This window comes from Acanthochromis polyacanthus, chromosome 6, assembly GCF_021347895.1.
Source record: "Acanthochromis polyacanthus isolate Apoly-LR-REF ecotype Palm Island chromosome 6, KAUST_Apoly_ChrSc, whole genome shotgun sequence".
NCBI lineage: Eukaryota > Metazoa > Chordata > Actinopteri > Pomacentridae > Acanthochromis > Acanthochromis polyacanthus.
In genome coordinates, this window is record NC_067118.1 from 4,320,333 (window position 1) to 4,346,867 (window position 26,535).

Below are 26,535 nucleotides of genomic sequence, written 5' to 3' on the forward strand. Positions count from 1 at the left end.
CCGATTAAAGATCAGATCAGATGGAGCTTTTTTAATCCTGAAGAAACTCTCATGAAAGTGACAGTAAACGGAATAAATACAGTGACGGAACAGATGAAAATATGAAAAAGATAGATTAAAATAAAAGTAGAATAGAAACAATATTACTGTAATTCTACTCTGATATTCTACTTTATGATGAAATCATTTCTGATCCTGTTGAGTTTTATCTGGATGACTTTTTATTTATGTTTTCATCAATTTTTAGTTTTTCTTGTTTATTTTCTGATTTATAGGCTCTCAAAACATGAGTTTAATTAAATTTAGTGAGAAAAGTTTCAGTAGCTTCATTGTTTTGGTTTATGTCTCCCCTCCTTACCTCCTTACCTCCTTGTCTCCTCTCCTTACCTCCTCTCCTAACCTCCTTACCTCCTTGTCTCCTCTCCTTACCTCCTTGTCTCCTCTCCTTACCTCCTTGTCTCCTCTCCTTACCTCCTTGTCTCCTCTTCTTACCTTCTTACCTCCTCTCCTAAACTCCTTACCTCCTCTCCTTATCTCCTTACCTCCTTGTCTCCTCTCCTTACCTCCTCTCCTTATCTCCTTGTCTCCTCTCCTTACCTCCTCTCCTTATCTCCTTGTCTCCTCTCCTTACCTCCTCTCTTAACCTCCTTACCTCCTCTCCTTACCTCCTTGTCTCCTCTCCTTACCTCCTCCTCTCCTCGTCTCCTCAGGTCCTGGGGGTCAGGGCTCGTTATGAGAAGGAGCTTCGAGGTCTCCATGAGGACAAGAATCGATCTGAGGAGGAAATCAGACAACAGCTCCGAGACGAGAAGGTGAAGAGGAGTTTATCTGTTTATTTAATTCTTTACATGTCTATTCCCCCATATGTTTATATGTTTGTTGACATGTTTACTTGTTTGTTGACATGTTTGTTTGTTTACATGTAAATTGATTTGTTTGCATGTTTACTTGTTTGTAGGCCCGGTCCAAGGAGCTGGAGTCTCTGCAGCCTCGGCTGGAGGAGCTTCAGGCTCAGGTTCAGTCCATGGAGGGAACCAAAGGCTGGTTTGAGAGACGACTGAAGGAGGCAGAGGTTAGTGAACTCCTGAACCTGGTTAGTTACCGTAGTTACCATCCTGTAAACGGCTAACCATAAGGACCGACTGGTTAGTTACCGTTAGTTACCATCGGTGAACAACTAACCACCAGGACTGACTGCTTAGTTACTGTAGGTTACCGTCTGTAAACAGTTAACCATAAGGACTGACTGGTTAGTTACCGTCTCTATACAGCTATCCATAAGGCCTGACTGATTAGTTACCGTTAGTTACTGTCTGTAAACAACTCACTACCACTACTGACTGGTTAGTTACCATTAGTTACCACCCTGTAAACAGCTAACCATAAGGACTGACTGGTTAGTTGAAGAACAGCCAGCTGCTGTTACAGATGTTTCTCTGCTCTGACTGGACGATCTTCTGGTTCTAACTGTTGATCTGCTGGTTTATTGGGCTGTGGCTCAGGTGGTAGAGCGGGTCGTCCAATGATCAAAGGGTCGGCGGTTCGATTCCCGCTCTCGCCTAGTCATGTGCTGTTGTGTCCTTGGGCAAGACACTTAACCCACCTTGCCTCCAGTGTTCTCACACTGATGTATGAATGCGTGCAGCCCCAGGGCAGCTGTGGCTACAAATGTAGCTTACCACCACCAGAGTGAGAATGTGTGAGTGAATGAATAATGGATTCATTGTAAAGCGCTTTGGGTGTCTTGAAAAGCGCTATATAATTGTAACCACTATTTATTATTATGATCAGGAGAGCATCGAGCAGAACTCTCTGCAGCATCAGGAGGAGGTGGAACGTCTGCAGAAGGAGCACAGTGTCCAGCTGCAGGTAACTAAATTCATGTTTAACCAGCTTCATGTTAACCGACCTCACGTTTAACCGGCTTCACGTTTAACCGGCTTCATGTTTAACAACATTCAGTTTTCTTTCTTTCTTCTTTTTTCTACCAGGTTAGATCAGTTGAAATTAGGGATGGGAATTTCGACTAATTTCCGAACCGACTAGTCGCTAATTTTATTGGCGACTAGTCGGTTCGGAAAACTTGCAATTTAACCCTTTAAGCGCCAAAGTCGCAATATTGCGTCAAGCAGCATTGCTGAACATAACAAGCCACAGCTTCAAATATACTGCCTCGTGTTCCTCATGTACTGGACATCTGGAACTTCAATCTGAGCATCAGTTGTGGGCGTGTTTTCATTCAAAGTTTTGGAGTTTAGAGTTTGAAAACCGAGGAGACGAGACTCGCCGTCGGAGCGTATCAGAGCGCAAGACGGCACATTTTAGAGTGAGAAAACTCACCGTACCGAGAGGTCTGCTCAACGCTGACAAAGTACTTTGTCAAGTAATGGCTTACTCATATTCTGAAGAGGAATATTCACCCTCTGATGAAGATGTTCAGTCGTCCACTGAGACAGAAAGTGCCACTAGCATTTAACCGACTAGTAAAATACTAAACGTTTAATAAATGAGTAGACGGTTAAACGATTAAACGACTAGTCCGCACATCCCTAGTTGAAACAATTTCTCATTTACAATGATGATCTGGCAAGAGGCCCCAGATTCATTGTAATGCTTTATTCTTTATGCTAATGTTGAGGCTAATGTTAGCTTGTTTAGGCTAGCGTCATGGCTAATATTAGCTTGTTTAGGCTAAGATAGTGGGTAATGTTTTATTCTTTAGGGTAACGTAGTGGCTAAAGTTTTACTCTTTAGGCTAGCATTGTGGCTAATATTTTCTTGTTTAGGCTAACTTTGTGGCTAATATTTTATTCTTTTTTCTAACATAGTGGCTAATATTTTATTCTTTATTCTCACATAGTGGCGAATATTTTGTTCTTTATTCTAACATTGGGGCTAATACTTGACTCTTTTGGCTAACAGTGTTTTATGACTCTTATCCAAGTTGTTTTCTCCTGACTAGATCCTTGTGATGTTTGTAGATGTCTATCTCTTTGGATAAAAGCTAAATTAAACTGTAGAATAATAAAAACAAACGGTCTGAGGGTGGGTTTATCTGTATAGTATACATCTACAGTGCTGATCAGTCTGTGGTAGAACAGGGAAACCTCCTTTAATCAGAGCAGACAGAGCAGGAGGTCAGATTCTGTCAACACTAACCTCATTACCATGTGGTGCTCTGTCTGCTCCCAGCATGCACTGGGGCCCAGAAACCACCATTTAATGTGATCTGCAGAGCCCTGGTTTATGTTTGCATTGAGCTGCTGTATGCGAGTTAAATAATGATGGTTTCCACAGAGCTCATATGATTCCAGATTGTCCCTCTGAATAAATCAGGTTCAGGTTCTGTTGATACTCAGCAGGTTTGGATGGAACTCATGATGACCCAGATCAGAACCTGGACACGGCCTCAGAGGAGGAAGTTAGCGGGACAGCAGCGATTATTGTTCACTGTAGTTTCATTTTACCTCACTGTAGTTTCATTTTACTTCACTGCAGTTTCATTTTACTTCACTAGTTTCATTTTAACTCACTGTAGTCTCATTTTACCTCACTGTAGTCTCATTTTAACTCACTGTAGTCTCATTTTACCTCACTGTAGTCTCATTTTAACTCACTGTAGTTTCATTTTAACTCACTGTAGTCTCATTTTACCTCACTGTAGTTTCATTTTAACTCACTGTAGTTTCATTTTACTTCACTGTAGTTTCATTTTACCTCACTGTAGTTTCATTTTACCTCACTGTAGTTTCATTTTACTTCACTGTAGTTTCATTTTACCTCACTGTAGTTTCATTTTACCTCACTGTAGTCTCATTTTACCTCACTGTAGTTTCATTTTAACTCACTGTAGTCTCATTTTACCTCACTGTAGTTTCATTTTAACTCACTGTAGTTTCATTTTAACTCACTGTAGTCTCATTTTACCTCACTGTAGTTTCATTTTAACTCACTGCAGTTTCATTTTAACTCACTGCAGTTTCATTTTACCTCACTGCAGTTTCATTTTACCTCACTGTAGTTTCATTTTAACTCACTGTCGTTTCATTTTACTTCACTAGTTTCATTTTATTTCACTAGTTTCATTTTAACTCATTTTAATTTCATTTTTCTTCACTGTAGTTTCATTTTACCTCACTGTAGTTTCATTTTTTTCACTCTAGTTTCATTTTACTTCACTCTAGTGTCATTTTTCTCACTCTAGTTTCATTTTACCTCACTGTGGCTTAATTTTTCTTCATTTTAATTTCATTTTTCTTCACTGTAGTTTCATTTTTCTTTTAGTTTCATTTAACCTCTGTTTCGTTTCATTTTTAGTTGTTTCAGGTGATTGATTAATTGTTTCAGGTGATTGATTAGTTCTTTCTGATAATTGATTACTTGTTTCAGGTTATTGATTGGTTGTTTCAGGTGATTGATTGGTTCTTTCTGATAATTGATTGGTTGTTTCAGGTGATTGATTAGCTGTTTCAGTATCAATGTAAATATTTATAGATACATGCACTGCGTATTATCGTTACTGAGGTTTCTAATTAAAGCGTCTCCATGGTAACCATGGAGGTGAGGTCGTGTTAACAGCAGATCAGAGCGGGGGAGGCTCGTGTGACAGTAAAGAATGAGTTCCTGTGTGTTCAATAACCAATAATCACCATAGAGACTGGAGTCCTCCCAGCCAATCAGAGGGCAGGACTCTTCAGGGAGCATTTCCTCGGAGACTCTGATGATTACTGAGAGTTTTATCTTAATAGGAAAAGTTAATTAATGCTGGAGGGGTCTAATTAGTGGGCAGGACGCAGGTACAGTTCAGAGTAATCAGATGGGAGAATGATTTAAAGAAATAAAACAGCAAAATGTGTTTTTACATCCCAGAATGAGTCTGTTTGTCCTGAATCTGCATCAGTTTGTGTTGATTTCGTGTCTCTGTTACATTTTTTCTGTATTGGTTGGCTTTCATCTCTTTCTGGTCATTTTATGTTTTTTTTTTTGTGGTCATTTTACAATGAGTTTTAGTTAATTTTACATCTTTTTCTAGTCTTTTTATCCATCTTTTTAGTTGTCTTGTCTCAGTTTGTTATCATTATGAATCTCTTTAATTCTCTTTCTGGTCATTTTGTGTGTCTTTGTGTTCATTTTGTGCCCATTTTGGACAGTTTGATTGTCTTCCTGGTCATTTTTTGTGTATTAGCTGTCCTTTTTTTCTTCATTTTTTGTTAGTGCTTCTCTTTTTCCCCATTTTGTGTCTAGTAGTGCTTTTGTGCGTCTGCATTAAATCAGCATCAGTTTATTTTGTCTCTTTGTAATTGGCTCTGCTGTAAGTTTGCATCTCTGGTCTTTTTGTGTCTCTTTGCATGTTTTTGTCACCATTTGTGCTTCTTGATCTTTGCTTGGACACATTTTATGTCTGCTTGTGTTAATTTTGTTTTTGTTTTGGCCAATTTTAATCTCTTTCTGAGTATTTTGTGTGTTTTTGGTCATTTTACATTCAGTTTTAGGTAATTTTGCATCTTTTTCTGGTCTTTTTGTGAGTCTTTGCCTTTTTCATCACTGTAGTTTCATTTTTCCGTCCTGTAGTTTCCTTTCAGTCAGTAAAACTTCTTCAAGTGTGTTAATTTAACGTTTCTCTGGCTCTCAGAAGCCGTTCCTCGTCTTTGTTTCTCCTCAGAAATGAAGCCCGGAGCTGTTTGTGTGTTGCTGATTGAGGTGTGCGACATTACAGGGAATTAAGCGACTCGTGCAGAATTACAAGCTTTTTTCTGTCTCCGTCAGCCGCCGCTGCTTTTAATGTCGATTTCAGTCAAATTAATTAGCGGCAGGAGATTAGAGGGGAATTAAAACAGGTCATCTTCCTGCATTAATCCCTCGGTCAGCTGGATTAGGAGCGACGGGGCATCGCTGGAGGAGAAGTTTGAAGTCTGGTTGTGTCTCTGCAGGAGAAGCAGGAGGAGATGGAGCGACTGAAGCAGCAGCTGGTGGAGGTGGAGAAGCAGAAGGACGAACACGTGGACGCCATCGGGAAGCTCAAACAGGTAACAGCTGAAGGTGGAAGCTCCAGGTGATGGTTCGTTTTCTGGGCTGGTTTTGATCCTCGGTCCTCTAGGTGACTCTGTAGGTGAAGCGGCAGATAAAAGCCGACTTTGAGGCTTTGCTTTCTGACCTTTAGGCATCTCTAGCTTTGAACACAGCAGCCGTGGACCTTTAGAACGCTCCAGAACGCCCTCTGATCTCTGTGTGCTTCAAATCTCACATTAGAGTCTTTATTGTCGAGCTCTTTGTGATACTCAACCGTTCAGGAGTGTGTTACAGCAGAAGGTGTTGTTGCCACAAGAATAAAAAATATCTGATCAATTTATGCAAACTCTGCAAGGTCAGACATTTATCACATTATTATGGAATATTGAGTGACAAGATATAAACAACGAACACAAAGAGACACAAAATTAGCCACAACGAGATGCAAAGCAGCCACTAAGAGACAGATAATGACCACAGAGGCACAAAAATGACATAAAACAACCACTAAGAGATGGAAAAAGACAGAAAATTACCACAAAGAGACACAAAAATGCCACGGACACGCAACACCTCCAACAAGACACAAGAACACCACAAAGAGATGAAAAATGACTACAGAGAGGCACAAAATCTTCACAAAAAAGTAAAAAAATGACCACAAAACAACCATGAAGAAATGCAAAATGATCAGAAAAAGACAACAAAACACCTGCAACATGCCTCAAAATTGCCACAAAACTAGGGCTGGCCCGAACAGTGGTTTCTGGCCTCCGAATATTCGGCCCCTATTAAAGACGAATATCCGGATATTCGTTCCGACCGAGTGGTCGAATATCCGAATATTCGGATACCAAAATTAATACTGGATAGTGCCGTAGCGAACGAATATTCGGATATTTGGGATATTCGGGTCCAGCCCTACACAAAACAGCCACTTGGAAATGCAAAATGTCCACATCAACACACAGCTACCACAAGGAGACACAAAAATCCAAATGCGAGTCTCAGTGTCCTCCTGCTACTCTAATAACTGTCTGGAAGTCCTGTTGTTCAACATGTCTGCTCCATCTGAGGCTCTACCTGGAGCTTCATATTGAAGATAAAGGAGGAGTCACAGGAAGGTAAATCTGGAGGATGCTGCTGGAGCTCTGGGAGCAGAGCACCAGGAGAACCTTCAGTCATGACACCACATTTTGGAAAACTGTGAAAAAATGTCCCAACAAAGATTAAAGACAATAAAAAGCAGCTAAAACCTGTCAACTGATCCATGGGGGGTTCTGGTGTCTGAATAATTTCTGGAATGATGGACCAGTTAGAGGACAAGTTGGTGGACCGGTTAGAGGACAAGTTGGTGGACCAGTTGGTGGACCAGTTAGAGGACAAGTTGGTGGACCAGTTGGTGGACCAGTTAGAGGACAAGTTGGTGGACCAGTTAGAGGACCAGTTGGTGGACCAGTTAGAGGACCAGTTGGTGGACCAGTTAGAGGACCAGTTGGTGGACCAGTTAGAGGACCAGTTGGTGGACCAGTTAGAGGACCAGTTGGTGGACCAGTTAGAGGACCAGTTGGTGGACCAGTTAGAGGACCAGTTGGTGGACCAGTTAGAGGACCAGTTGGTGGACCAGTTAGAGGACCAGCTGGTGGACCGGTTAGAGGACAAATTGGTGGACCGGTTAGAGGACCAGTTGGTGGACCGGTTAGAGGACCAGTTGGTGGACCAGTTAGAGGACCAGTTGGTGGACCAGTTAGAGGACCAGTTGGTGGACCAGTTAGACCAGCTGGTGGACCAGTTAGACCAGTTAGTGGACCATTTGGTGGACCAGTTATTGTTTCTGCTCCATGAAGATCCTCAGAATTAGTCCCACTTGAGAACCGAGAGGAAACAACTGAATGTGTGTTTATTACAGGAGATCAAAGACACCGTGGACGGACAGAGGATCCTGGAGAAGAAGGGGAGTGCAGCGGTGAGTTTACCTGTCTGTCTGTTAGTTATCCGTCTGTCTGTCTCTGTTAGTAACCTGTCTGTCTGTCTGTTAGTAACCTGTCTGTTAGTAACCTGTCTGTCTGTCTGTTAGTAACCTGTCTGTTAGTAACCTGTCTGTCTGTCTGTTAGTAACCTGTCTGTTAGTAACCTGTCTGTCTGTTAGTAACCTGTCTGTTAGTAACCTGTCTGTCTGTTAGTAACCTGTCTGTCTGTCTGTTAGTAACCTGTCTGTCTGTCTGTTAGTAACCTGTCTGTCTGTCTGTTAGTAACCTGTCTGTTAGTAACCTGTCTGTCTGTTAGTAACCTGTCTGTCTGTCTGTTAGTAACCTGTCTGTCTGTCTGTTAGTAACCTGTCTGTCTGTCTGTCTGTTAGTAACCTGTCTGTCTGTCTGTCTGTTAGTAACCTGTCTGTCTGTCTGTTAGTAACCTGTCTGTCTGTTAGTAACCTGTCTGTCTGTTAGTAACCTGTCTGTCTGTGTGTCTGTCTGTTAGTAACCTGTCTGTCTGTCTGTCTGTTAGTAACCTGTCTGTCTGTCTGTCTGTTAGTAACCTGTCTGTCTGTCTGTTAGTAACCTGTCTGTCTGTTAGTAACCTGTCTGTCTGTTAGTAACCTGTCTGTCTGTGTGTCTGTCTGTTAGTAACCTGTCTGTCTGTCTGTTAGTAACCTGTCTGTCTGTCTGTCTGTTAGTAACCTGTCTGTCTGTTAGTAACCTGTCTGTCTGTGTGTCTGTCTGTTAGTAACCTGTCTGTTAGTAACCTGTCTGTCTGTTAGTAACCTGTCTGTTAGTAACCTGTCTGTCTGTCTGTCTGTTAGTAACCTGTCTGTCTGTTAGTAACCTGTCTGTCTGTGTGTCTGTCTGTTAGTAACCTGTCTGTTAGTAACCTGTCTGTCTGTTAGTAACCTGTCTGTTAGTAACCTGTCTGTCTGTCTGTTAGTAACCTGTCTGTCTGTCTGTCTGTCTGATGGAGGAGAATGTGAATAGAGATGAGAGGAAGTTTCTTTGCAGAGTAATTTGAGAGCAGCCGTGCATGGAAAATAATAATTAGAAAGTAAATCTGTCTGTGTGTTTGTGTGTCTGTTTGTGTAATTGTGTGTCTGTTTGTGTGCAGCTGAAGGACTTGAAGCGGCAGCTGCAGCTGGAGAGGAAGCGAGCCGATAAACTACAGGAGAGACTCCAGGAGATTCTGACCAACAGCAAAACCAGGACAGGTAAACACACCTGAGACTGTGATGTAGAAACATACTGACCAAAGAGGAAGAAGAAGGACGTGATGTCAGTTGATGGAGTTCAGTTGTAGTTCCTGGTTGTTCCACCAGGTGGAGCCTCTTCCTGTTTAATCCTGTAGAGACCAGAGGAGGTTAAAGCAGAGAGCACTGTGGGAGTTTAGCAGCAACGGGCACCATGACAAAGACTAATGTGATGCTTAATGGACACCAGGCAGAGTGAAAGAATGAGATAAAATGACACAAAAGAGACACAATATGACACAAACAAAACACAAAAGGTAAAGAAGACAACGCAAATAAGACAAAAAAGATCAGGAAGGAGACACAAAATGATGACTATGAGACACAAAGCGACAACAACCAGACGTTAAATGACAAAGACGGGACACAAAACGACAAAAATAAGACGTTAAATGACAAAAACAAGACACAAAATGACAAAAATAAGACGCAAAATGACAAAAATGAGACACGACAAAAACAACGCACAAAATGCCAAAAACGAGACACAAAATGACAAAAATGACGCAGAATTAAAAAAACAAAACACAAAATGACAAAAACAAGACGCAGAATTAAAAAAAGAGACACAAAATGACAAAATCAAGACATACAATGACAAAAATGTAATGCAAAATGACAAAAATCGAGACAGAAAACAACAGAAACGATGCAAAATGATAAAAACAAAACTCAAAATGACAAAAATGGGACTTCTGAGGAGGCTATTGGCCTGAAATGTTCCATCTTTTAGTCATAGGAGCTTGAGGAGAAACCAACCGAACTTCTCTGGAAGACATTTCTAAAAGAAGAAACCAGAGAAGTCCGGTTAGATCACCAGGACCTGGTTGAGTTTAGCAGCAATGGTCACCATGACAGAGACTTCTGAGGAGGTTAATGACCTCCAACCAGAACTCAGATGTTTCAGACAAACCACTATCTATCAGGAGTTCTTATTGCTGAGTCGTTGTGGTAACACAAATTCTACCAGAGTGTGCTGGACTTCATTAATATTAACAGTCGACTATTGTTGGTTTAATATTTGCATCTTTAGTTCAGAGGAGTGGAGCTGGTGGTTCCTGAAGCCCTCCACCTGGACGTTTATACGACTTCTACCAGAAAACCGTTGTTCTGATGCTACAGCTGCAGGTTATGGATCAGAACCTGAAGTGAAACTCAGTTAGGATTTAAATCTGCTAAATGGGCGATGGTCCGCTTTAAATACTCCACGAGGAGGTGTGTGTTCTGTGTGTGTTCTTGTGTGGTAACGTGACCGATGGATCCGATAGTTGTCGCCGTGCTAACCTCTGCATCAGGAGGTTCTGGCTCAGTCCGGAACCTTCTACTGAATATTTAATGCAGCATTCTGGTTGGACACACTGGCGTCTGCTGCACACACACACACACACACACACACACACACACACACACACACACACACACACACACACACACACACACACACACACACACACACATATACACAACTTCTTCTGTTTTTCTGCATCAAACGTTTCTTTTGTTCGTTAATATTTGTGTTTTGCTGCATATCTTTGTATTTCTGAGGCCCATTTTCTACTGGTTTTTACACGCACACACACACACACACACACACACACACACACACAGAGAGTGCAGCGCAGGGCCTTCCTCAGCTTCATTTATAATCTATGAGTTGCTGAATGTTTAAAAGCTCTTCAGCACAAACCTGAGAATCAGACATTTTAAAGTAGCCTACTTATGCTGCTGCACCTGCCTTAAAGGGATGGGCAAGTTCTTAAAGGGACGGGCGGGTTCTTCAAGGGAAGGGACAGGTTCTTAAAGGGACAGGCCGGGTTCTTAAAGGACGGCCGGGTTCTAAAAGGGATTGGCCGGGTTCTTAAAAGGACGGCCGGGTTCTTAAAGGGACGGCCAGGTTCTTAAAGGGATGGGACTGGTTCTTAAAGGGATGGGACTGGTTCTTAAAGGGACGAACTGGTTCTTAAAGGGATGGACAGGTTCTTAAAGGGACAGCCGCGTTTTTAAAGGGACGGACGGGTTCTTAAAGGGACGGCTGGGTTCTTAAAGGGACGGCTGGGTTCTTAAAGGGACGGCCAGGTTCTTAAAGGGACGGGACGGGTTCTTAAAGGGACGGCCAGGTTCTTAAAGGGACAGCCGCGTTTTTAAAGGGACGGATGGGTTCTTAAAGGGACGGCTGGGTTCTTAAAGGGACGGGACAGGTTCTTAAAGTGACGGCCGAGTTCTTAAAGGGACGGGACAGATTCTTAAAGGGACGGCCGGGTTCTTAAAGGGACGGCCGGGTTCTTAAAGGGACGGCCGGGTTCTTAAAGGGACGGCCGAGTTCTTAAAGGGATGGGACTGGTTCTTAAAGGGACGGCCGGGTTCTTAAGGGGACGGTATGATTTTGTATTTATTTCCTGGAGCGCTAACTGGTCTGTGGTTCTGGTTTTTCATTCTGGCTCTGGTTCTAATCTGTGGGTCTGGTTCTGGTCCAGGTCTGGAGGAGCTGGTTCTGTCAGAGATCAACAGTCCCAGTCGGACCCAGCAGACCGGAGACTCGTCGTCCGTCTCGTCCTTCTCCTACAGAGACATGATGAAGGAGACTCAGCCGACCAATCAGAACAAGGTGGGCGGAGCATCAGTGATATTTGAATGTTTTATTATTTGAGGAGACATTTAATTTAATCTACTACATTAATAATAATGAACAGACTAAAGTATTAATCGCTCTGTATTGTTGTTGACTGTTGCCACGGCGATGAGCTGGCATCCCATCATCGTTTCTGTGCTTCTGTTTGAGCTTCCTGCTGCTGAATTTAACATTCTATTGATAGAAACTCTGTAAATAGAGCTGACAGGTTCCTTTGTGTCGTGACACCGCCGAGGTCAGTTTACTGCCGTCGTCATAGCAACGGCATCACATGACGACGACCGCCATGACGACTGGCGATGAAACGGCCTCCTGACTTCGGATGTTTTCAGCTTTTCAGACTGAACAGGAAGCTAGAAACCAGACGATGGAGGTTTTAGTTGGCAGAAGAAGGATTTAAGTCCAAAGTTATCAAAAGTTTTTATTCAGAACATCTTAGTTTTTATTTCTGTTTGTCTGATAACTTTTAAAAAGTTCAGTTCAGACATCTTAGAACCTGTCCAGATCATCTTGAACCTGGTCTGGAATGACTCTGAACCCTCTGAGATGTTTCCACCTGAAGCTCTGATCTCTGGTTCTGTCTCCAGTCTGGAGGAGGAAGTCCTCAGTCCCAGCGTCCGGCCGAGCTGTCCGATGACGAGGTCGGAGAGTTGTTCCAGCGCCTGGCCGAGGTCCAGCAGGAGAAGTGGATGCTGGAGGAGAAGGTGAGCGTCCATCCGTCACCATGACGACCACATCCCATCAGATGTCTGCTGTTTTGACACTTCACTTTGTTCCTGGACTGGACAGAAGTATATTTATAGATGCATTATTAACGTCCTGCTCTGTTTGTTCACCTCAAACCTTTATAGATCTGCTCCTCAGGCTTCATGGAACAACCAGTTCTAGTTTCAGTTTTAAAGTTCCTTAAAGACGAGATCTTTGGTCTGATTTTTATCCTTCTGTTCAGGTGAAACATCTGGAGGTGAGCTGCTCGTCCATGGCTGAAGACATCTGCAGGAAGAGCGCCATCATAGAGACGTATGTGATGGACAGCCGCATCGGTGAGGAAACATCGGCATCCTGAACATCTGGTTCAAACCTGCTGAGACAAAAACATCCAACATCCAACAACATGTTCAGTTCAGCTGCAGCACTTCATCCCAGAAGATACATGAGACCTTCCAGATTAGAGCTCCACTTCCACAGTTCAGATTGTAGGAACCTTCATGTTGGTCTCCGTCAGTCTGAACCTTCTTCTTCATAAACTGGTTCCTCAGAGATCCTGAGTCTACAGAACTTCTCTAGTTCTCAGCTGGATGGAGGTCTGGACTCCAGAACTTCCTCCTTGTTGTCTTCAAACATCTCTGAGGATCTTTGTCTGCTTCGGCTCATCGTCTGGATGGAAAACTGATCTTCTCCACGTCTCATCATGAAGTTGTCCTCTCGGATTTCATTTACCCTCTACCTTTACCAGACCTGCTGCTGAGGAACATCATGATGCCGTGGAACACCATGATGCTGCCTCCACCATGCTTCACATCATGATGCTGCCTCCACCATGCTTCACATCATGATGCTGCCTCCACCATGCTTCACATCATGATGCTACCTCCACCATGCTTCACATCATGATGCTGCCTCCACCGTGCTTCTCAGTGGGGATGGTGTCTTTGTGATGATGTTCAGTGTTTGGTGTCCATCAAACATATCATCTAGTCTGATGGTCATAAAGCTCCATCCTGGTCTCCTCAGACCAAAGAACCTTCTTCCAGGTGTCTTCAGAGTCTCCATGTCTTCTGGTGAACTCTAGTCCAGATTTAATTGGAGCTTTTCCCATCAGAGTCTTTCTCTTTGTCTCCATGAAGCTTTGACTGGTGAAGAACAGACAACAGTTGTTGGATGAACAGTCTGAAGCTGGAACTCCTTCAGAGGAGTCATAGAGTCTTGGTGGCCTCCCTCTCTAGTCTCTCAGGTCTTGAGGGCGTCCTGCTCTCATCTTCCTTCCATTTCTTAATGATGGATCTAATTGGACTCTATTCAGGAACTCAAACTAAAATGTTTTTGAAGGTTAAATCAGTGAACTTGTTCCTGTAGATCCATAAATAAACATAAAACCGATAAATGAGCAGAATGTGAATCCAACACCAGCTCCTTTGGAGGGTTTTTCTCTCTCAGCTGTCAGATCAGGAGTGAAATGTTCTGATAGAACCCAGATTGAAGTCCAGCAGCTCCTTAGATGTTCTGACATTTAAAACGGCATCAAACAGGAAGTCTGAAGCTTCAAACTGCTGACGTCTGTGGAGGAGAAGCTCTGAAGGTTTCACGTTTACAGGAGAAGACTGTTCAGACAGAAACCCTTCAGTGTGATGGAGGTCCAGTAGTAAAGACCTGGTCCTGATGCATTCTGGGATCAGTCCTTTTTAAGAGACATTGATCTGACAGCCACGCTTCATTACTTCATTACAAACGCTTTAATTACCTGCAGAGGAGAAACATGATGGCAAAATCAATACGGTCAATCAGTACAATCGATACATTATACTGATGTTTGTGCTGCTGTTCAGCTTCATGTTTTTAATCCTCAAACTATCAGAACATTTATTTTTCTTTTCAACCTCCTCATTTCTTCATTGATCGTCCTGCAGCAGAATACAGACCACTCCTGAATTAAACCTCCTGATCACTGATAATAATAATATTAATAGTAATATCTCTGAAGGTCTGTTTATTCACTTTTGCTCAGAGCTCAGAAATGTTTTTTTTTTAATCCAGAACCTGTAAATGTTGAACATTTCTGCTTAAAACGGTTTAGACTTTGTCCAGAAAGACCCAAAACTTTGGTAAAAATGTGTCATTTATTAAGCCCCTCCTGTTTTATGAAGCCCCTCCTACTGTATTAGACCCCTCCCACTACACTTGTCCCCCCTGAGACAATTAATCCACCATGTTCTCCTCCAGAACCTACAATTACATTCATGCTAATAAAATCAGTTCCTCTGGTTTATAATTAAATATGAATAATCTGATCAATAGAAATAATTAAATAGGAATAATCTGATCAATAGAAATAATTAAATATGAATAATCTGAGACTTTTTCTCCTCTACACAAACTTGTGGATGATCTCAGGGAGTCTACCTTTCTGTCATTCGTCTCTTCGTCTCCTCAGATGTTTCCGGCTCGGCGGTCGGAGGTCATGGAGGTTCTCAGGGAGAACGTGGAGGTCTGGGTTCAGTTCTCAGAGATCTGGTGAAACCAGGAGACGAGAACCTGAGAGAGATGAACAAGAAGCTGCAGAACATGTTGGAGGAACAGCTGACCAAGAACATGCACCTACAGAAGGTAACGGACGATAACACACAGATATACACACTAACACACACACTCTGTCTGTCTTTGTGTTCATGTAATGTGTGTGTCTGCAGGATCTGGAGGTTTTGTCCCAGGAATTAGTCCGTCTCAGTAAAGAGAACAACCCTGGAGCTGCCGCCGGGTCGGGATGAGGCTATCACCTGGATCCTCTCTGTCCATTCCCCTCCTCCTCACCTGGATGTTTGGGCTGGGCTCAGGCTAACACCTGGATGTGAACTTTTCTTCTCCCCTTCCACTTCACAACCTAAGACCTACTGTGGGCTCCGAATACTTCCTGGAGCTGCTATGATTTCAACACTTCAGTCTGCCTCCTCGGATGTGACTAATTGCTGAAGTGCTGAAGAAGAACATAATGACGAGGAGTAAAAGTCACTTTTGAATGTACTGTAATTAGACTGCACCGCTCTACTCTGTTGGGTCCTGGCTACGGCCTGGAAAGACTTATTTCTATTGTAACTGACTGTAAATCTTCACTGTCTCTGTCTGCTGGGCCTGGCTATGTCCTGGATCTTCTGAACTGACATCATTGTGCAGTACCTCTGTTGTGATCTGGTTACTTCCTGGGCTTCCATCAGCAAAACAGGCAGCACTGCTTTACTGAATGTGTGGGATCTGTCTATGACCTGGACTGTTGCTCTCAGCCGCACATCATGGCCTTCATCAGCAGGTTGTCAGGGAGACGGTTGTTGAAGAGCATGAGGTGTGGCTGAAACACAGTTATTGATTATTCATCTATAAATGATCAGATCAATGAAATCTGCAGATTAAAATCGTCAATAATCAAATTTTAGTTAATCTTTAAGTTCAGCAGGTTTGGATGTGACTACGTTCTGGATCAGGTAATCCAACATATCGTAAATGGCTGCTAAACTAATCAATACCGATATTAATTATAGGTCAATAGTGATTATCGGTAAATATTTAGCTCCAATACCAGACGTTAGCCTGATCCCTCCACTCAGTTCATTCATGAATATTTTAAAGCTTCTGTCAGTTAATAAAGCAAGCATCTGATCGATTATTGGCAGATTGATAACGTATTGATCTTCTTTTAGCCGGAGAACCTAAGCTTGTTTGCGTTGCAGCTTCATAAATAACAGAAATATTTAGTCGCCTTTAAAGAATCTTTCACATTACAAACAAACCAGAGTTCACGTGTCGGTCGGCTGTGGCTACGTCCTGGACATTCATTTACTAACTGATTGTATCTTTAGATTGATTTAACCATTTTGTGCGTCCATGTTGGGCCATGACTACTTCCTGGAGCTCGCAGCTTCAACCTTCAGTGTCTTTTTATTTTATAAAAAAGAAAAAAAAACCTTCATGCAGTTCGACTCCAGTTTCCTTGGAACACAGCAGGGACGCCAAATGGTGTGGGCCGGTCTATTTCCTGGAACATTATGAGGGCTTTATTGGAAAGAAACATAAAAAATACAAAAGATCTGACACTGAAATCTGAAGTTTATTTTGGAATCACTGGAGAAATTTGGCCGTAACTTCATTGACACTCAGTTTTGCTTCGTCACCATTTGGCGTCCCTGAACGTTTTTGTTTGTCATGATGTGGTGCTCTCCGGGGCTCTGTCTACGCCTTGGATCATATTTCCATCCTCAGCAGGGACAACAAACGGAGCAGAAGATTAAAGTTTCAGTTTCCGTTTCGTGAATTCTTGTGTTGGGCCGGGTCTATTTCCTGATTTTGTCTTTAAATCTGACGAACTTTGGACACTTTTTCTGTCTGCTTTGCCTTCATTACTGGAATATTTTGTTTGCTCGATGGAGCCCGTCTACATCCTGGTGTAGAGTGTATTCCAGGACATAGATGGGCTCCATATCTACATCCAATGCCCAAGACGTAGACATGGGGCCCGTCTACATCCTGGATTACACTCTACACCAGGCAAACCTGTGCTGGACTTAAAGCTTTTAACGGACTTTGTGTTTTGCGTTGCCTGTATATCGATGGATTGTTTTTTTGTTTGTTTGTTTTTGTTGCTCACTGCAGAAAACATCAGTCTGGTGTTAAAATCTCAACCTGAGGGAGGAAAAACTCGACTCGTGCAGCTTTATAAACTCTTATTCCACCTTAAACCAAACCTTAAACGCAATTTTTTAAAAGTGCAAAAAGAACTGAAAGCATTAAGAAAATTAAAACCTAAATTGTTGCATGAGATTTTGGTCGATGAGTCTTTAAATCGGATGTTAGAACCGGACTGACCGGGCAGGATCGGTCTATGTGCTGGGCAGTGACTGGGTCCTGTCTCCTGCTTGTGTTTTTGTTGTTTAAATCTGTATATAAACGCTGTGATACGACTCCTAACTGTATGAAGAATCTATTTATGACTAATGATCATGACGCTAATTATTGTAACTACAAGAAAATGTGATAAAATTCTGTATGACTATGAAGTGTTTGTGTTTTTTTTAAAATAAATTGAACAGAAATCATAAATCTGATTGAAAGTTGCAAACTGTCCGTGTTCCACCTTAATTTTTTTCAGAAATGTATTCCCAGTTAGCAGAAGCTAGATTATTTGTCTTCTTAAAATGTTTTCACTTTTTGCTTAATGTAAAGAGAGGTTCATATTTTTATTTTTTGTTTAGATCAACGTTCTGATGACCCTGGATGGTTCCCTGAGGAACTCCTCAATGAATGAAACTTGACAAATTGTCTGGACACTTGAAGAACTTTGTAATTTTCCTCTTTTGACAAAACTGAATGACTCAAAAAAAAAACTCTAAAAATGTTCAAAATGACAAAAAAAACACCCAAAATTACTTCAAAATGTTAAATATTTTGTAGAAACTGCACACGAGTTTGATGTGTTTTCAAGTTTTCCACCTAAACAACTCCCCTACAACTGTAGGAGGATCCTTAATGTTAGCATGTTGTAGGCTAATGTGGCTCATGTTAGTGTCAGTGGAGGATCCTTAATGGGAGCATGTTATATGGCTAATGCAGTTAACATTAGCATCAGCTACAGCTATAGAAGGAACCTTAAAATTAGCATGTTGGAGGCTAATGTGGCTAATGTTAGCATCAGCTACAACTATGGGAGGATCCTTAGAGTTAGCATGTTATATGGTAAATGTTAGCATCAGCTGCAACTATAGGAGGATCCTCAGTGTTAGCATGTTGTGGGCTAGTGTGGCTAATGTTAGCATCAGCTGTAACTATAGGAGGATCCTCAATGCAAGCATGTTGTGGGCTAGTGTGGCTAATGTTAGCATCAGCTGTAGCTTTAGGCGGATCCTCAGTGTAAGCATGTTGTGGGCTAGTGTGGCTAATGTTAGCATCAGCTGCAACTACAAGAGGATCCTTAGTGTTAGCGTGTTGTGTAGCTAATGTAGCTAATGTTAGCATTTGCTATAATAGCAGTTAGTAGTAGTTACTGTAACAATGAGAAAATATGATACAATTCTGTCTGACAATGTGTTTGTGGGTTTTTGTGGGAAATTTGTCCAAAACGGCTAAAAAAAAGTCAAAAATTACTTAAAAACTGTCAAATATTATGTTAAATTTGCACACAATGTCCGTCTCTGTGTCAATCTTCTATCGAAACAATCAGTCACTGCTTCCTGTTTTTATTAACTATTAGCTCCACCTGATCTAAAAGAAACACCAACACCAGCTGTTCTTATAAACCAGAACCATGAAGAGGTGCAGTCAGACCGTTCTACTCTAATCAGCTGTAGAACGGTCTGACTGCTCCTCTGTCTGGTTTATATTGTGGTGGTTGAGCTCAACCTGAAACACCTGCAGCAGTAAGAGGCAGCATTAATGAGGTGTAATTAAATTTGAATATACAGTATATATATGTGTATGTATATTTAAGGCTGTAGAATGGTCTGACTGCTCCTCTTCATCATTCAGCCAAAGGGACGACGCATTTCCACTCAGAGAGGATAAAACTCATTAAAATCCAGAAAATATGAAGCTAAAAACTAAACTTTTACAAGTTTAGAAGAGCAGCATGTTTCCATTTTCAGTTCATCCAAAAAGTAACAAACTTTTATTTTAGAAAATAAAAAATCATCAAATTTAAACTGGTAGGTTTGAAAACTTCTGATCTGTAAAGTGGCTAAAGATTAATGCAGTGAAGTGAGTAGTTGAAGTTTGTACTTCATTGATAAAGTTTGTACTTGATATTTGAGTAAAAATACTTATTTACGTTTCACAGCTGTTTATGGGCGTAAACCTCTCAACCAATGAGAGTGCTCCAGCATCTGAGGGGGCGGAGCTTAACAAGGTTTAAATGGTAGGAAATGGAGGACAACACTGAAAACACAACAAAACAGAACTAAATGTGATGAAGATAAAGAACAACGTTGGGTTCCTGGTCAGCAGGTCAATGCTAATGGTTAGCTCAGTTAGCTCTGCTTTAAGTCAAGCACAGGTTTGGCTGGTGTAGAGTGTATTCCAGGATGTAGACGGGCCCCATGTCTATGTCTTGGACGTAGTCTTGGACATAGACATGGGGTCCATCTACATCCTGGAACACATTCTAAACTAAGATATAGACATGGGGCCTGTGTACATCCTGGAACACATTCAAACCGAGACGTAAACATGGGGCCTGTGTAAGTCCTGGAATACACTCTACACCAGGAGGCATACATGGGGCCTGTCCAAGTCCTGTAACACATTCTAATCCAATAAGCAAACAAAGGACCCGTCTACATCCTGGAACACAGACGCAGACATGGGACCTGTCTACATCCTGGAACACATTATAAACCAAGAGGCAAACATGGGGTCCATGTACATCCTGGAACACATTCTAATCAAATACGCAAACATAGGACCCATCTACATCCTGGAACACGTTCAAAACCAAGACGTAGACATGGGGCCCGTGCACATCCTGGAATACACTGTGAACCAGGATGTATTCATGGAGCCTGTGTACATCCTGGAATACAGCTCCGTTGGCTCCGTTGGCTCCGTTAGCTCTGTTAGCACCATTAGCTCCGTTATCTCAGTTAGCTCCATTAGCTTGATAAGATCAGCTGTTTCTAGAGGACCAGTGGAGGTAAATGTTCTGTTTCCTGCTGAGGTTTCATCCAAACCATCCTGATCTGGAACCCAGAGCTCCTGCAGGTTTTTGTTCCTCTCTGTTGTTGTGATTCTTCGCCTCCTTCCTCCTTTAGCCTCAGATCTGGTCCTGAAATAACCTGCAGGTCTGCAGAGCTGGAGGTGGTTTTACCTCAGAGAGAATCGATCGTCTGGGACTCAGAGCTTCAACTCTTTCTATGTTTGAATCTGAGCTCAGAGCTGCAGGACGTTTGTTCCACAGTTTGTGTTTTCAGGTCCAATCTGCAGCTGACAGCAGAAAACATGTTTTTATTTTCAATCTGACGGTTTAAATGATAAACTGTGACATTCAGAAGACGTTTAATTCCTCAAAGCCTCATGACTAGTTTAGCTTCACACGTTGACAGGAATTATCGTCAGGTTTTTTCTAGAAAACTAACTAACCAATGGTGGTCCAGCTCTGGATAGCTCTGCCCCCTCACTGTCTTCAGTTGAACCAATCAGAATGAGCCTCTCAGTCCTCCAGGTTTATTTACTTACTTTACAGCAACTGCTTCTGCTAAAGGCTATAATGTCTCAAAACTCACCAGATGTTCTGCTGTTAGAGTGAACACAAGAGTCTTCATGCACTGATAGCACACAGATTACTGATGGGCCCCACAATTAGCATGTTGTAGGCTAATGTGGCTAATGTTAGCATCAGCAACAATATAGGAGTATCCTTAGATTTAGCATGCTGTAGGCTAATGTTAGCATCAGCTACAACTATAGGAGGATCCTTTGAGTTAGCATGTTGTAGGCTAATGTTAGCATCAGCTACAACTATAGGAGGATCCTTTGAGTTAGCATGTTGTAGGCTAATGTTAGCATCAGCTACAACTATAGGAGTATCCCTACAGCTAGCATGCTGTAGGCTAACACTAGCATCAGCTACAATTATAAGAGGATCCTTATAGTTAGCATGCTGTAGGGTAATGTGGCTAATGTTAGCATTAGCTACAACTATAGGAGGATCTGTAGTGTTGGTGTGTTCTTCAGTTAATGTGGCTAACATTAGCTTTGATGGTCAGATCTCTGTAGAACCTTAATATAAAACATGAAACTAGGACTGTGTATTTAACTGTATTTTTATGTTAGCATCTGTTAGCTTCTCTCCTGCTCTCTGTGCTCATTAAACTGGATTTTAATGCAGCTGAACTACAATAAAACTGTTTTTATTTAGATCTTAGCAGCAGATCATTCTACAGCACTGACCAACACTACAGAATGGTCTGACCGGCTTGTCTACAGCTAACTACTAGCTAGCTAGCGTTTTCACTTTTTGGATTTTCTGATGTACTAAACTACTTTTGTCTGAAGCTGAATGTATGTAGAAATGTTACCTTAGCCAGCAGTCATCTTTGTTTTACTTCTGAGTGTCATGTGACCAGAGCAGGTGATCTGATGGTGTTCAGCTTTAACTCTAAAACAGTTTAAGATTTTTTTTATGGTTTTATTAGAATCTCAGAGTTCAGTTTGACCTGCAACTGCTCAGGCTCCGCCCCCTCCATACTTCTGTTGGTTTCAGGCCCCGCCTCCTCCACCCTTTTTGGTGTTTCACAATAAAACTCTTGTCAGAAAGTTTTCTGCTGGAGGTTGAGTTCAGGCTCGGTGGGGAAACCAAACCGCCGCTCCTCTCGACACTAATTAGCGTCGGCGGCTCCTCGTCCCGGCAAGAGATTAGAGAGGTGACGACGGGTGGCCTTAAAGAGATAGCGCCTGATTGGCCGGGCCGGGGGTTAATTGAAAGGGACGGAGTGATGAAGTGGTTTTAATTAGACGGAAACCTCGGAGGGAGCCGATTGTCTGCTGCTCTCTGATTCGTCACAACTTCTCTCCAACTTCATCACGTCTCCAAAGTTCAGAGCCGGATACCCAGAATGCATCAGTGCTGCCGGTTAACGCTGCAGAGATTCTCAGTCGGACATTCAGGTTTAGCTTTTCTCTGCTTCAGTTTCTTTTTCTTTTCATGTTTGAGGAAGAAAATAAACTTTCAGAGAAGAACCTGGAGTCAGTCAGAAAACTAAAAACACATTTGGACTCGACATGACGAATAGGAAGTACTGACGTTGTTTTATCATAATTCACTTCACCTGATCCAGATCAGAGCAGCGTTACCACCTGAGGACTCACCTGGTTACCACGGATACAGAAAACAGGAATGATAAAGCAATTACTGAGAAACGTAACGCAAAAATGACAAAAAAGCAGCAAAATATTACAAAGAAAACTATCAGAAGTGACCCAAACAACAAAAAGACACAAAATGACAACAGAGACACAAAACGACCATCGATCAGCTGCCACCAATAATTTCATCAATAAAAGGAGGAACTCTACAAATAGATGGAGCCCTCCAGACCTAAATACTTCAGTGTTACATCAGAATGAATTTAAAGTGTTCTAAAAATGTTTTCTTTACCAATTATTTTTCTCCCTGTGGTCCAGGATTTAGACAGAGCCACTGATCAATCGATTATTGGTTATTAAGGTGGTTTATTTATTTAATCATATTACAGCAAAACGTCCCAAACTCCAACACTTTAAATCTAAATTAGTAAAATGCTTTGACTCTTTTCCTCTTTTCAGTCCAGTCAACATGCAGAGCTGATTCATTTAAATGTCATTCATATTTGAACGTTTGATGAGCCAATCAGAGAAGAGGAAGGTCTGAGGTCATTAACTAATGGTCTGGGTTATTAAAAGAGAAGCTTCTGAGAGACGCTGGAAGGAGGAAATGTGAGGAGCTGAAAGGAGAGGCGAGGAAACGAAGTCTGAGGATGAAATGTGAGGAGAGAAGAGAGGAGGATGAGAACCTGAAGGAGTGAAGGAGACGGAGAGGAAAATATGTGGAGTCTGAAAGTTTATCTGCAAGGAAACAAAACAGCTCAGAAGTTATTAAATAGTTGTCATTGTTATATTATTGGAAATATAAATATCAGAGTCATCAGCATAGAGACGAACAGAACAGTTCGAACATGTTGATGATAAAACAGAATGAGTGAAAGTCAGTGGATGAATATTCTCTGTGGTAAACACTTCATTTAGGGAGAACATTAACAGACAGTTCACCTGAAATGAACACCTTTAATCATCCCACACACATCCAAATGTACAGAAATCTGCATTTTACACACGAAATCACACATTTTTGTTGTATTTCAATCAACAACAAAATCAAATTATTTCACAGATATTTGCTGTTACTGGAAACAATAAGTATGTTTAAAAAGGACTGAAAATGTTAAATATTTATTAAAGTATTTCAGATTTTTCTTGTTTTGTCAAATTACAAACAATGAATTGTAAAATCCCCCACAAAAAAAAAAAGTAATTTTTTGGATGATGTCAAAAACAGTTCATCATCTCAGTTTTAAGGCAAATAAAAAATGTAAACTTACAGCGATTTTCTGTCATCTTTATATTATTTGTATATTTTTTGGTGCCCAACAACAGATTATCAAATTTCTCAACATTTTCTTCACTTAATTTATTGAAATGACGTTGAAAATACCCCGAGTTTTGGTAAATTATAAATAATAAGTAGTAAAATTGCAGTAAAAAGTATTAATGTACATGATAAGCTGATGAGAATAATGTCTACAACAAAAATCTGTCATTTACTCTTTTATTGTCACAAAGTTACATCATTTTACTGTCATTAAATCAGAAAGAAATGTCTTATTTTACAGATATTGTGCATTATTTTCTGAATTTTACACCCTTGTGTTGTTTTTAACTGATTTATTCTTTCATTATTTTTTTAAAAAATATTTATTTTCGAGTGTATTCTGAAATATATTTTAGTTTTCATCTGATTAGGTCGTATTGTTTTTTTTTTTTTTTGTGAACTTGTCCACTCATCTGTTGTCAGAGATCAGAACATAAATAACAGAATCTTCAGTATAAAGACAAATAACATTCAGAATATGTTTGAGAAAAGTTGTTCATCCGTTTGTCGGATATTCCAGATTCTGAATCAATGACATGATGAGAAATAAGAGAGAAACTTTCAGGTTTTGTCTTCAGTAGTTCCTCAGATGTTAATGAGAAAATAAACCTGATGGGAATTAGCTTTTTTTTTCTAAATAAATCCCTGAAATTATTTCATTTGTTAAGCTTAAATTATCTTAGCCAATATCCAGATTTTATGCTCTAAAAATGTCAATTCCTCCTCGCTTTTACTAAACTTACTTAAAACTGTTCAAAATGTCTCAGTTTGTCTAAAATTAGATATAAATTGTTCACACTGGCTGAAATGTAATAAATAAAAATGGATAAAATTTTCCAAAACTACTTAAAATTTCTCTAAATCTGTTAAAATAGTTTAAAATTGGATTAAAAATGATCTATAACGACTAAAAGATCGTCCAAAATTAGACAAAATGATCCAAATAATCTAAAATTAGGTATAAATTGTTTATTCTACTCAAAAACTGTCCATAATTACTCAAAAGTTGTCCAAAATGTCTTCATCTCCTGAAAAATGAGAGATTATTCATGTACTGTCCAATATTCCAGATTCTGGATCAATGACATGATGAGAAATAAGAGAGAAACTTTCATGTTTTTACCTCTAATAGTTTCTGAGTTATTCTTGTTCAGACTCAGATTTAATGAGAAAATAAACCTGATAAATGTGAGTTCTTTAAAAGGCGTATCATGTGAAGTATTTGTTGTATTAAACTGAACTTTCATGAATAAACTCATTTCCAGGCCGATCAGAAACAGGGAAATCTTTTTTAATTTTCTGTTTCTCAGGCTGCAGCTCAGCTCGACTTTTCTTCGTCTTTCCGTAGAAACTGAACCTCAGATAATAAACTCCTGTCCTCCTTCTGGTGGTTTAACATCAGATAAAAGTGCAGAAAGTCGGACGCTGATGTTTGATGTCTTTCTGTGAATCCAGGCTGAGATGAAGCCAGAGACCAACATGGAGCAGAACTGGAGGACGGTGAAGCATTTAGACCTGAACCGATCGATAACATTTGGCATTTGGAGGAGGGTTCAGGTTTCCACTAAGTGCTCCCAAATATCACAAACACTTTTCTGTGTTTCAGACAGAAATAAATGGATCAGATCCTCCAGACATGAAGGACGCTCAGCAGATATTCAGAACCAGCAGCAGGAAGACGGAAATATTAACGGATCCAGATCAGATCACGGTCAAAGATCTCACTTCTCAATAATCTGTAGTCAGTATTCACAAAAACAAATCGTCTCCACCTAGATTTAGCTGAAGAAGTAGGTGAGATAATTACTGCACTGATGAATAACAGCTTTTCTAACCCGACAGCTGATTCTCATTTCTTAAACCACCGTGTTGGAAGACATCTCCTGTGGTCATGGAAAGGATGATAATCATCTCAGAAGGGTCAAACTATTGACCTGCATCAAGCAAAGAAAACAACTAAGGAGATGAAACGACTAAAAGCAGGTTAAGAACCGCCCAACGCATCATTAGAACCTGAAGGATGGTGGAGAACCGTCATCTTCAGGAACAAATGAGGTCTGAAGAGTCCAGATTTACCCTGTTCCAGACTGATGGGGGCTGTAGTTTAGGTCTGGTTTTGGTCTGACTTTGTGCTGGTTTTAGACGTTTTTAGGACTGGTTTCAGACTGGATTCTGACTGGTTCTGAGCATGTTATTGGTCTGGTTTAGCTTTGATTTTGCTCCTGGTTTTAGACCTTCTAAGGACTGGTTTAGGACTGGTTTTACAATGTCTTTGACTTTTTTAGGAGCAGTTTAGGTTTGATCTTGGTCCTGGTTTTACACTTTTTGAGGATTGGTTTCAGACTATCTCTGACCTTTGACAGGTCTTTTGGACGTTTTTTTTAACCCCAAGAACACCAAACCTCCCAACAAGCATGGAGGTGGCAGTATCATGCTCTGTGGAACAAAGTAAATGGAATAATGAAGGAGGAGGATCACCTCCATGCTCTTCAGGAGAACCTGAAACCATCAGCAGAAGGTTGATCTTGGATACAGTTGGATGTTTCAACCAGACAATGAGCCCAAACACACATCAGATGTGGTAAAGAAATGGTTCCATCAGGCTGGAATGAAGGTTCTAGAATGAAGGTTCTAGAATGAAGTTTCTAGAATGGTCTCCCCAAAGTCCTGACTTAAACCCATCAAGTCAGAAAGACCACAAATGTAGTGAAATGACACCAGAACTGTTGCAGCCTGCCTACCAGCCTGTGGGGGTTAGGGTTCTGATCTGGGGTTGGTCAGGTT

At 41.1% G+C, this 26,535-nt stretch overlaps 2 protein-coding genes and 1 long non-coding RNA gene across 9 annotated transcripts in view; all 3 read left to right on the forward strand.

Moving 5' to 3' along the window:
* gripap1 (GRIP1 associated protein 1) overlaps positions 1 to 17,683 on the forward strand; it is a 51,723-nt gene extending 34,040 nt beyond the window's left edge. For all 6 annotated transcript variants that reach the window (XM_051949857.1, XM_051949858.1, XM_051949859.1 and 3 more), the window contains 11 exons: positions 711 to 812; positions 959 to 1,072; positions 1,792 to 1,869; positions 5,931 to 6,026; positions 7,919 to 7,975; positions 9,106 to 9,205; positions 11,719 to 11,849; positions 12,461 to 12,577; positions 12,823 to 12,916; positions 15,025 to 15,197; positions 15,281 to 17,683. In XM_051949857.1, the coding sequence (XP_051805817.1) occupies positions 711 to 812; positions 959 to 1,072; positions 1,792 to 1,869; positions 5,931 to 6,026; positions 7,919 to 7,975; positions 9,106 to 9,205; positions 11,719 to 11,849; positions 12,461 to 12,577; positions 12,823 to 12,916; positions 15,025 to 15,197; positions 15,281 to 15,358 (1,140 nt within the window). In that variant the 3' untranslated portion in view covers positions 15,359 to 17,683. The remainder of the gene's footprint in view (positions 1 to 710; positions 813 to 958; positions 1,073 to 1,791; positions 1,870 to 5,930; positions 6,027 to 7,918; positions 7,976 to 9,105; positions 9,206 to 11,718; positions 11,850 to 12,460; positions 12,578 to 12,822; positions 12,917 to 15,024; positions 15,198 to 15,280) is intronic.
* The window catches only part of LOC127534526 (uncharacterized), a 308,994-nt gene that overhangs the window by 236,419 nt on the left and 46,040 nt on the right, over positions 1 to 26,535 (forward strand). The window lies entirely within an intron of this gene.
* LOC127534525 (uncharacterized) lies at positions 6,034 to 7,912 on the forward strand. Of its 2 annotated transcripts, none has more exons than XM_051949872.1 (2): positions 6,034 to 7,411; positions 7,451 to 7,912. In XM_051949872.1, the coding sequence occupies exons 1-2, from the start codon at positions 7,313 to 7,315 to the stop codon at positions 7,868 to 7,870; spliced, it is 519 nt and encodes a 172-aa protein (XP_051805832.1). In that variant the 5' UTR covers positions 6,034 to 7,312; the 3' UTR covers positions 7,871 to 7,912. The 2 variants fall into 2 exon arrangements, with proteins under 2 accessions (XP_051805832.1, XP_051805833.1); XM_051949873.1 differs by having other exon boundaries at positions 7,475 to 7,912.